Source organism: Diabrotica undecimpunctata, chromosome 2 (genome assembly GCF_040954645.1).
Source record: "Diabrotica undecimpunctata isolate CICGRU chromosome 2, icDiaUnde3, whole genome shotgun sequence".
Classification (NCBI taxonomy): domain Eukaryota; kingdom Metazoa; phylum Arthropoda; class Insecta; order Coleoptera; family Chrysomelidae; genus Diabrotica; species Diabrotica undecimpunctata.
The window spans coordinates 65,629,166-65,642,083 of record NC_092804.1 but is presented as its reverse complement, the minus strand read 5'-3'; the positions used below and the strand labels follow the sequence as shown (position 1 = coordinate 65,642,083).

At 32.6% G+C, this 12,918-nt stretch overlaps 1 protein-coding gene across 1 annotated transcript in view; it reads left to right on the top strand.

Annotated features, from left to right (window-relative positions):
• The window catches only part of htt (huntingtin), a 131,193-nt gene that overhangs the window by 58,389 nt on the left and 59,886 nt on the right, over nt 1-12,918 (top strand). The window contains exons 16-18 of the mRNA XM_072523043.1: nt 10-253; nt 5,810-6,097; nt 11,051-11,405. Of these exons, the coding sequence (XP_072379144.1) occupies nt 10-253; nt 5,810-6,097; nt 11,051-11,405 (887 nt within the window). The remainder of the gene's footprint in view (nt 1-9; nt 254-5,809; nt 6,098-11,050; nt 11,406-12,918) is intronic.

Sequence of the window (12,918 nt, the reverse complement as noted above, 5' to 3'; positions counted from 1 at the left end):
TTGTTTTAGAGCGGTTGAAGAGCTGATACCAAAAATATTCCAATTTCTGGTTCAATTGTCGTATAGCAAACAACACTCAAAATTAATTATTGGTGTTCCAAAAATTATTCAACTTTGTGACGGATTGATGGCTAGTGGTCAACCAGCTGCTACTCATTGTATACCGGCGTTGCAACCCATAGTAGAAGATATTTTTTTGACCAGAAACAAATCCAATACTCCAGATTTTAAGGAATTAGAAACAACTAGGGAGGTAAGTATTCGCGGATCTTTTTTTTTTGCTAGAGTGCAACAAATTGAAGTTTGGGAATATGACGTAGTGTTTAGCGCCGGTGAGCGGACTGTTTCTACCAGTGAATTTGTTAATTTTTATTAGTTTTTGATCATTATGAAGTTTATAGTCAGTTGCACTCGAAAAATAATGAGGAAAATAGTACTTTAATAAATAACAAAATTCCTCAATACTTACAATTTATAACATTACCATGAAAGAAGGGTTTCAATAATACAAAAAAAAAATAAATAAGTAGTTTATTGTAACTAATTAAATAATATATTTATTTGTCTAAACAAGAATGCCTTAGTTATGATTCTAAGATCTCTATTCCTGAATTTGAATCACTATCTTCATGCTCAGAAAGGCTTTCTGTAAACCTGTTATATTAAAAAGATAAACCAGCGTAGTGTCTAACAAATGTTCTTTTTCGATTTAAATGTTTTTATATTTTTGCACGTGTTTACATGAACACTTTTGTTAATTTGAAAATTTTGTTTTTGCTATATTTTCAATATCATTTATATTAAATGTTGTATTATGAGTTGCTACTCTGCCTTTTACCAAAGCACATATTTTTTCGATAGGGTTAACTCCGGATGATAGGGAGGCAAGCGAAGAACTTTATGTCCATGATATTCAAGCTCATAATATAATACATAAACAGTTGACATAAAGAATGTCATAAAATTATCGTACAGATTATTTTACAGGATTGTTCGGCGAATTAAAATAATCATTGTCTATGCTATTTTTACCAAAGTTGCTTTATCAAAAACTTTTTGCCGAACGACTTTTACCTCGTTATTAGTTTCGTAGACAGTCGTTAGCTTTTTACGAAATTTTTCTCAACAATAGAATTTGATTTATTATGAAACTTTAAAAGTAATCATGGCTTACATTACTGTTATTATTATGTAAATTGACTTTTTAATTATAAACATGCACATGAGATTTAAAAATTCACACGCACATTAACGCACACAGCGTTAGGTATAAATCTAGTCTCTCCTTCAGCATGAACAATAATCAGTCTTTTGTCCTTAGAAATCGGTTTCTTTAAAGTTTTTCCACATTAATCTGCCCAGTGATATGGTGCAGTATGGCTGCTGTGTACCTATATATCTTTCATCGGTATAAATTATGGTTCTACCCTCAGATCAAAATTGAATTAGCTGCTTTAAATATTCTATTCGTTTTAAACGAATGTCATAACTTTTCATTAGGACACTCCTATTATTGTCCTCGGATTTTTGCATTGTATAACTTATAACCTATATGAGGAAGAATTTGGATGTGGATAGTATTGGGAATGGTGGCATAATATTCACGGGATCGTGTGGGAAGTAATACGTCATTTGAATACTCTGGTTAATTATTGAGCTATTTCAAAATGGAGACTATTAAGCCCTAAAGTAGACTCTAAGCTAGTGTGGGAATGGCGACAAGGTCATTGGAGAATGTCTAGCAATGAAAGAGTTGATGAACTTGCCAGAAGAGGATCAGCTAGAAAATGATAAAGATACATGAGCTAATAGGGCTGAAATACTGTGGAAAAGTTTAAATCAGCTCATAATTATAATAGGCTTCCTTACTGGACACGCGCCAGTCAAGGACACCTGCATACAATAGAATTATTTCAAGCAGATTCTGTAGCAGAGAATCTGAAACAGGCAAGCATATATTGCATGATTGCGAGGCACTAAATCACAGGCGGCAAACATTTTTAGGAGACTATCAAATGACTCCAAAAGCATGGTACCAATCTACTAGACTTGTAAAAGCTGATTGGGGTTCCAGAATTGTGGAACGGATATCATAATGAAAGATGTACATTAAGCCAAGTGGCTGCCGTGCAACCGGTTTATAACAGACAGCTTCCGAAAAAAACCTATAGTCTTCCGCTTGTATGGTAAAAGTCTTGTATCACTACTCACTCATGCAGGACTCATGCAAGGCGACAGTGTAAAAACAATTATGGATTACTAATAATAGTTATGCATGCTTTATAGACTTTGAAAAAGTATTTGACAAGGTGCAACATCAAAAATTATTTCAGATACTGAAAGAATCTAGTATTGATGACCAATATTTACGCCTAATTAAAAATTTATACTTCAGCAAAGGTCAATTGTACGAGTAGACAACGAAACCTCAGAAGAATTCACGATAAAACGGGGAGTACGTCAGGGCTGCATTTTATCACCGATGTTGGTCAATACTTACTCGGAAATGCTATTCATTGAAGCTATTGATGATCTAAAAGAAGGTATAAAAATCAATGGTGAAATCATAAACAATTTAAGATATGCGGACGATACGGTTTTGATTGCTGATAATCCTGAGGATCTTCAAATATTAATAGACCGTGTAGTGGAAGCCTGTGACAGATACGGCATGAAATTAAACTGTAAGAAGACCAAAATTCTTGTAGTAAGTTAAAACGACGTAATACAGCACCAATTCACAGCTAATAATGAACCCTTGAAAATAATAGACAAAATTACATACCTTGGATGCAGCCTAAATAAGGAATGGGACCACTCACAGGAAATAAGATGTCGTATAGTAAAGGCGAGAGCTGTCTTCAATCGCCTCAGGAAGATTTTATGTAATATGCACCTGAACATTGATATAAGAACACAAGTCTTGAGATGCTATGTATTTTCTACCCTTTTATATGGAGTCGAAGCCTGGACCTTGACGGAGGCTACATCCAAACGATTAGAAGCCTTCGAAATGTGGTGCTACCGCCGCATGCTCAGAATTTCCTATATCCATCATGTTACAAACAACACCGTGATCCAACTTATGAATAAAGATCTGGAAGTTATGCCTATCATGAAAATCAGAAAGATGACATACTTAGGGCATGTGATGCGCAATGAGAAGTATCTACTAATTCAACTAATTTTACAAGGCAAGATAGAAGGCAAAAGATCTCAAGGGCGCAGAAGGACATCGTGGTTGAAGAACATCAGACAATAGGCAGGAATGACTACCATACATCTATTTAGAACAGCTGTCAACAAAGTTGTATGGACCAACGTGATTCCCAACATCCACAGAGGATAGGCACCAAAAGAAGAAAGAAGAATAATAGTTTGACAGTCGTCCTCTTTTGTGGAAAACGCTTGAACAGGTCAAATTGTTTTTGTAATTTTCCACATTCTGATAAACTTCATTGATTTTTTATTGACATCTGTCAAATATATAATAACGTCATCGACTTTCTTTTTATTAAATATTAGTAAATGGTATGTGATAGATCATTTAAAGCATGAGCAACGCGCTTTTATGTTACTCAGTGTGTTTTTAAATTTTTATATGATTCTGTCGCGAGGCTTCAAAATTGTAAAATTTATTTTACATTGACTACCAGTGAAAGAAAAAACTATTTTTTGTTTCTATAAACGCACTGAGTGATACAAGAGCTTTCACATGATACAATATCACATGTCATAATAATATATTATCGTTATTTAACCTTCGTAAACATGCAGTTGAACCCCAGACAACAATTTTTGGCGATATTTTCAAAAATAATTTTTTTTTTAAGAATATAAATCGAATTCAGCCCAAATCTGTGTTTTCAAAACGGTGCCAAACAAACAGACGATGAATGCACCGAAGTGCACTGGCATGGGATTTATAATTTGTATCCACATCATGCCAATTCGTCTAGTCAGAAAATCCCTTCGTGAAAACGATTTCCTAATACTTTCCGAACTTGGGTATGTTATGAGGGGAAAAATCTCAATTTCTACAAAATTCAAGTAAAAATTTTGGAGAAAAAAGTATAGAGAGAAGAACAATGTCATTGACTGCAGCTCCAATTAACTAGTTTAAATGGAAGCAAATAAAGGAAGCTAAGATTAACAAGATAAATAGAGAGTTATTGAGGACGTGTCAATATATATGTCATCTAGCAAAATAAGAAAAAATTAAATTCAAATAAAATAAAATAGAGTAAAATAATATAGAATACAATAAAATAGAATAAAATAAAATTAAATTAAAATTAAATAAAATTACAATAAAATTAAATTGAATAAAATAGAATAAAATGGAATAAAATAGAATAAAATGGAATAAAATAGAATACAATAAAATATAATAAAATCAAATCTTAAATTTCACGTATATTAACAGACCCGTAGTATGCTAATTTAATTGCTTGGTCTGTCTTTTATTTTATTTTAGTGTATTATCAAGACATAATTTTTTTATGTAGCTTAATATATCTTTCAAAGAAAATTTACAACACACCATTCATATTTGACAGTAAATAAATGTTAATCATTTCCTTTGTGACTTTATGAAAGAGAACAACAGTTCAACACTGAAGCATTTTTTGAAAGAGTTCATACAAATTTTCTACAATTGAATCAACAACAAAGGATTGCGTACGATACTTTGATAAAAGCTGTGTACATTAGATCTCTCGGAATTTACTTCCTTGATGCTGAGGATGTACAGAAAAAACATTACTAATTTTACTGTTATTGGCAAGAATCAGATCTCTATAGCCTTAGCGTTGGCTTAATCTGGAATATCTGCAACTTAGAATCATTAAACATACAAATTAATGAAACACCAGATTGCAACATCGTCAAAAATAGAGCAATGGCGAAGATTTTACAGATATGCAAATTAATTGTTTAGGATGAATGTACATTGGCCTATAAGAGGTCATTACAGGGACTGGAGAGAACTTTGAAAGATATTCGTGACAATCAAAAACATTTTTGGTGTAGTCATGATTCTATTTTCAGACTGTTCCTTATTTAATAATTATTCCCCAAATAACTGCTGCGGACGAACTAAATGCATGCCCAACATCAAACAATTTGTGGCGGCATGTTAAGACACTCCAATTGACAAATAATATGCGAATGTTTTTGCAACAAGATCAAAGTGTAATTATGTTTTCGAAGCAGTTGTTAAATATTGGAAATGGTAAAGTCGCTATTGACACCTCGACCTGATTCCTTTCATTACCCAGAGATTTCTGTTACTTAACAGACTCGAAAGTGAAGCTTTTTGGACTTTGATACATTATTTAATGATAAGGCGATGCGAAGTTCGGCGGGTCAGCTAGTAAAGTATAAAATTATGTGTAAATAATTCAAGAGAAGGAATATTAATCTCGTCAAACCAGCCAATCTATGACCCGTGTGTCGCTATTTTTAGCTCGTCAGATAGACCAGCTAGGTGAGACGGACTGAAAAATATTTCCCTTCGTATATGGTGGTTAATACAAAACCTTTATGTCATTCACTGACTGGTGTAGTCTAGTTTAAATAGAAGCAAACCTACTACAATAACATACAGAACATTCATGTTATGAATAAATATAGTCAATAAATATGTGTTTATTTTATTAAAAACCATTATAATATAAAAATAATGTTTTGACTAAATAGAATTTTATATTTTGAACTTTTTGAACGATTTCACTTTCTTATACACATAGAATTAATTTATTTTTGTCAAGGTTTACAGTTCATTAAAAATATTTTAATGTATTTGTAGGTTATTTTGAGCATGTTGCTCAGATTGTGTGATAACAAGCAAGTGTTAGATTTAATTACTTTAATATTAGAAGATAGCAAGTATTGTACTCATAATACTGAAAAATGGTATGAATGGTCAAAGAGAGTATTCCACGTGGTACTTCCTATGCTTAAACAGAACAAATTAAAACTGGACGACCCAGAATCACTGGCTGCAATGAGGAGATTCATATTAGCGATGAATCCAGAAGTTTTTAAACCATTTGATGAAATCATTGTTATGTTTTTCCAAGATCCGCCTTCATTGGTAAGCCTAAAAATTTATAAATTTATAAATAACATTGTTAAAAATATATTTTATGTAAATTAGCTTTTTAAATAGAACGTTTTTACGTATTTTTAATTAAACGTTTTTATTATTTATCATTTTAAATATACAATTCTTGTCCTAGATTTTTTTACAGCCTGTATCTCAGAAACTAAGGAACATTTTTAAATTTAAATTGGGAAATATGAATTGGATCTACAGAACTTCCTTTTTGAGGTAACGTTGAGATCTGCGACGTAGTTGATGAGGTTTTCATTTCAGTATATTAAAAAACTGTTTGGGGAATTGAAAGTTGGCTCAGATGCAAGAATTTTTTATTTCAAATTTAATGGTGTATCATAATGAGAACATTTATGTCAATAGACTTAATTTTTATTTTAATATTTAGTTTCAAACCAGTCAACTGATAGGCCTCTTACAGATAACTAAAGGTCTAAAACGGGAACATGAGCTGGCTCCGACTCTGTTTATATATATATATATATATATATATATATATATATATATATATATATATATATATATATATATATATATATATATATATATATATATATATACAGATTGAACGAATTTAAAACGGAACATACAATTTAATATATGTCTGTTTGAACTGCATTTGAAATAGTGGACCAATATAAAACTTGGACAAAAATAAATCCATACCCGGTGATAGACATTGTATAAAATATCGTTCAACTATCTGTCTCCTTTAAAGGAAAGAGGAGCTTGCCTAATAGTCGGAGAGATAGAGCCGAAATTTTGAACCGATCAGTAATAAGACATTTCTCTATTGGAATATATTCATTGTAACTGGGTTAAGACCTTACCTTACACGCGGACGCCCCTCGTGGTACAGGGGGTGGCTATACAGGGATGAAGTTGTCATTTTTTTCGGAAAAATTAACGATCGATAATATGGCTGAAAATTTGCCCAGAGTAAGATCTTGGTATAACTAGACGAAATCCCAAAGGGCGGACGCGAGAGTGGATACATAAGGGGTGGCGGACAGGGGTGAAATTGCAATTTTTTGGGGAAAAATTAACGATAAGTAATATGTCCGCCATTTTCATGGCTCATTATTTAGCCCCTAAAAACTCTAAATCGAAAAGAGCGGACAGCTGGGTTGTTACAGGGAGCCATAAAACGGGATCAAATGTAAAACTTGCCTGCGCATTTTAGGTCTCGGTAACAATTTTCAAAGTGATTTTATTATGATATTTTTATACCGATTGATTTGAAAATTTGTATGCTCACTTCTGTTACTATTCTGAAAAGCGTCAAGTAGAGTTTTCCTCAAAATTTTCCAAAAAAATTTCCGTAAATGAAAATTTTCGTAATTTTTTGAGGTAAAATCTAATTTGTAGAATCCTTTCGATTTTCTGTCAGTTATACCATGATTTTTTTCCAAAAAATTTCAAACCATCTTTCCAATAAGAAAACAAAATTAGAAAAACTTTTCTAAAACATTTGATAAAACTCTACGTCATCGTCTGAATCTTTTATAGAATATTTTGTAGTTTTAAAATGATATTATGATAATGTTTTTTTTTTCAAACTAAAGTCATATTTACTTTACAAATCACATTTTTTTCTTAAATATACCTCTGGGCAAATTTTTAGCCATATTATCGATCGTTAATTTTTCCAAAAAAAATGACAACTTCATCCCTGTATAGCCACCCCCTGTACCACGAGGGGCGTCCGCCTGTAAGGCAAAGTCTTAACCCAGTTACAATGAATATATTCCAATAGAGAAATGTCATATTACTGATCAGTTCAAAATTTCGGCTCTATCTCTTGGACTATAAGGAAGCGATAAGTGGTTTGACAGCATAATAACTGCTTGTGTAGTCTAGTTTTTTCAGTGATTCTAGGCAACCTATTTGGGTGGAGTTTTCACTTGTTCTTGAAAGAATTCAGAATCCAGCAGCCCGCTGAAGTATTGGATTTTTATAATATAATTATTTGACAACCTTTTGTTGGCCAACCACCTAGAGCGGAGTTGAGCCGAAATACATTGATTTCGTATGTTCCGTTTTAAATTCGTTCAATCTGTATATATATATATATATATATATATATATATATATATATATATATAGTTCAAGGAGAACAGTTCAAAAGATCCGTGTGTGTCAAAGGGCGATGGAGCGTGCTATGTTGGGCGTTTCACTACGAGACAAGATCCCAAATCGCCAGCTACGACAAAGAACAGGAGTGGCTGATGAGAGAGTAGCAACACTGAAATGGAACTGGGCAGGTCACGTGGCTCGAATCACAGATAATAGATGGACAAAGCGGATACTGGAATGGAGACCAAGAGATGATGCCTACCGAAGCAGAGGTCGTCCACCAACACGTTGGACTGACGATCTAAAACGTTGTCATAGGAATTGGATGCAAGAGGCAAAAGATCGAAATAGATGGAAAATGATGAGGGAGATCTATGTCCAGCAGTGGATAAGCGAAGATTGAATGATGATGATATATATATATATATATATATATATATATATATATATATATATATATATATATATATAAACTAAGGTACACTTTGACCGAAAAAACCCACCACTCTTCGAGTGTACCTTAGTTTATTTTGGATTGACGGTCGTACTCCTTTTCTCGATATATATATATATATATATATATATATATATATATATATATATATATATATATATATATATATATATATATATATATATATATATATATATATATATATATATATTGGAATATTTTCTAAGACAAATTCTGTAAACCCAAAAAATATATTGTTTAATAAGTCTAAACAGATTTGAGTCTTGGTAAACTTGATGAACCGAACCGAAAGAGACATCTCAGAACTTAATGTGGAACTTGAAAAAAATACGAAAGAACTAGGTCTAGCTGTCAACGTAGATGAAATTACAGTCCTAATTACAAACAAGGAAACAGCTAACCTGGCAAAATTTAACAATAGGCTATGCAAATATTGAAGTTGTAAAACAGCTCACATACCTGGGAGTACATAGATAACTAAGGATGGCAGCGAGAAGGAAATTTGGTGAAGGATAATGCTTGCTAACATAGCATTCTCTCTGTCGCAGGTGTTTGGATCCAAAGACATCTGTAGGGAAGTAAAGTTCAAAATATATACGGTGGGCCACATTTATTTGGAACCCATTTTGGCCTTTACTTTACTTTACTTATTTTTGATATTTTTCTTTTTTTTTTCTAACTAATAACAAACATCATTTTGCCCAATATTTCTTCTGTCTTCTTCGACTTCTGTCAGTTTTTGTTCTTCCTCGCCCTGATTTCATTTCAATATAGGTTTAAAATTTCATCAAAATTGGAACAAAACTAAAAAAGTTATTTAAGGTCAAAATGGGTTCCAAATAAATTTGGTCCACCGTGTATAACACCATCATACTACGTGCCCATTTGCGACAATGGTATGTAGAAAATAAGGTTCAACCACGAGTTATATTAATATTACAAAGTACCCTCTACAGCAAATTTTGCAAAAAGACAAAGATTGCAGGTCACCTTTTAAGAATGGATAATACACCTAGTAGAACGCTTAGTGGAATTATGGTGGGACGTCAGCCAGTAGGAAGAACAAAGAAGAGAAGAATAGGCCGATGCTAGAGAGATATTGAGGGTGGTTAACTGGAGATCAGCCGAGTAAAGGGATGTTTAAAGAGGGATGCTGGGGGTACCAGAAGCTGACTTGGGCTGTAGAGCCATTGGAGAGATATTTAGTTTCATCACCAATCACTAATTAGTAGCGGCCGTAGCTTAGTTGCTATGAAACTGACTTACCATTCCGGAGGGCACGGGTTCGATCCACGGCATTGACACCAGAAATTTTTCAATTTCTAATTTAACTGAGCCACCACGGTGCTTCGGAATTGTCGTTCGGAAAGTCTGCGTAAATAGTCATTAAGTTATTCTAGGAGAGCTTACGTGACCTGAATACCCTAACACTAGACATGAGCCAGAAGGTTACACGAATGGACGATGTACGAGAAGCCAAGAAAATGGCCTCCTTCGGTTTCAGTGCAAGTGCCGAAGAATAATTTTATAAGTCATTATCGTCCATAGGTTCTTCAGTATAAAAGCCGTTTTGATAAAAAGAAATTTAAAATAGAAAAATGTGGAGATCGAGGAAGCCATCGAAACAGTCCAGGTCAGAAAAGCGGTAGAACCATTCGTATGGAAATCTGGTATTATGATAATTTGCTACAATGACGCTCTTATGTCGGCTCGTTTCAATTAGGAGTACACTGCAGCGATGCGAGTAACTTATTCTGCAAAAAAAAACATTTCTTTAATTCATTTTATTTAATAGTTAATTTTTTTCATTATTTAAATATTAAAAAAAGAGATCTATTAAATATCTATTAGATAACCCTCCTGGCTGTTTTATCTATAAAAATCAACTTCTGTTTTCCACGTCTACTGCTTTATTGTTGCATTTTTAATGTAAAATGTATAATGTTATTAGTTGGTATTGGGAACCGGTAAATTGGGCATTGAGATTAAAATTAAAGTTTAGCATAATTTTTAAAGCTCCCTATCAATGTAATGACGTCATATTATCATTGATTACTAGGTCTGAAAGTTATTTGAGGTTTAGTTAACATTTCTGAAAACTGTTCTGTAGTTTTCATCATACAGACTGTAAAAAATAGGAAAAATAGTATTGCTACGTTACAATTAAAAAATGAAGAGTAAATTTGTATGAATGCAGTTTCTAGTAATAAACTGATAAGCCATTATAACAGTGTTGTCATATTTGAAAATTATTTCGGAGGTTCTGCAACTCCGCAAATCTTATTTACCAGTCGTCACTGTACAGTAATATAGTTACTGAATACATAACCATAAATAAAATAAATCTCTTTGAAATTGTTTATGAAAAATCATTTTTTTAGGATACGAACTTGACAACATTCTACAACTGGTTCTCCAAAATCCTTATCCTACTTTTGCTGATAATTCCGTTGAAAGAAGAGGCTCTTCTAATAAAAATAAATAAACTCAAATCAGAATTTTCTCCGGCGATTATATTTGAAAACGTAACAACTAAAGCTGATCCATTAAACGTTTACAACAACGCTGAAACTTTCCAAAATATTTCTGCAGAAATCATTTTGATTCGATATTTATTTAGAATTTTAAATTTGGCTTCAAAAAGATGTGTTATGGAAATTAAACGCCAAGGAAAAGGATTTATTTTCGAACAACTTTTTGGGTTTCTGTTGCATTGTTTATACATGTTTCAGTCTGGTAAGTTTTATTTTAAATATAAAGTTTACGTTTTTTATGCAATAGATATGCAAGTGTATGTAAACATTAACACAAGAAAGACATTTTTTACACGTACATACTTATCATTAAACAAAAATAAACAAAAACACCCAAAAAGTCAGTAGCAATAATTTGCTTGTCTAAATACCACCACGTATAACCTCTACGAGCGAGCCTGTATCATGGTATTCATTTTTCTAGGCATACTGTCAATCGACTTAAAATCATAATTCTGTAGAATTCCGTTATATATATACAGGGTGAGTCATGAGGAACTTTACATACTTCTACCATATGTAGAGTCCCTCAGCGAGCATATCATGTGGCCACTAAAAAATGTCAACTCCTCTTCTTTATTAACGAACAGGGTGATTTGTGTAATTGACCATTTATTTCATTTTACTGTAGTGTTTATACGGCTCATTTGATTTTTTTAATTTTTGCATGATACAGTACACTACTATCAAGCATTCGACTGGTATTAGCTAAACTAAAAAATTCCAGGACTGGCTTTGGAAAAATTAATTTAGGGATTCGTATTAAATATTACACCCTGTATATATTTTTTTTTAAATGCAATAAGTGATTTTCAAACTACATAAATAGCCAATGAAAACGACATATGCGACAATGTTGTCGCACTTTTATTAAATTTTTAGTGAACGATCAAATCTTACCAAAAATAGAACAACCATAATGAAGTATCAAATTATAAGGTAATTAATTTAAACAAATGTTATAAATTTCAAACATTTTAATTGAAATGATAAACTGAGTCAATGCACAACAAAAAACAGTAACTACTAACAATAACGAAGAACAATTTAAAAAAAAACTAAAAATATGTACATAGTTATGATAAACCCATAAATTAGAGCTGGAAAAAATACAATAATGGTAACAAAATAAAAATAATTCAAAATAGATTTTCGAAATGGAACCCTGCAGCCTGTACACATTTTTGTTGCCGAATTGTTAATTGACGTATTGAATTACGGATACTCTGGGGATCGTTTCTAATAGTATTACAACAATGTATAATTCTATCAATTAATTGTTGTCGGTTATTAATATTCACTGCTTAAACTAGTTGCTTCAATCGTCCCCAAATATGGTAATCAACGGGATTGAAATCAGGGGATCTTGAAGGCCACGAAATAGGACCTGCACGTCCTATCCACCTGTTGCCATAAACATTATTGAGATGTTGTCTCACTGCCAGTAAAAAGTGTGGGGGTGCCCCATCATGATGAAAATACATCCCTCGGATAGCAACGTTCGCGTTGGCAAGCAAATTCGGCAAAATATTTTGTAGAAAGTTCAAATAGACCTGCCCTGTTAAAGGACCATAAAAAAAGTGAGGACCTACTAATTGGTTATTTATGACACCAATCCACACGTTAACTGAGAACGACGTTCTCGAATAGCATGGGGATTTTCTTCTGCCCACACATGTGAATTTCGTGAATTATTTATCCCGTCTCTGGTAAAT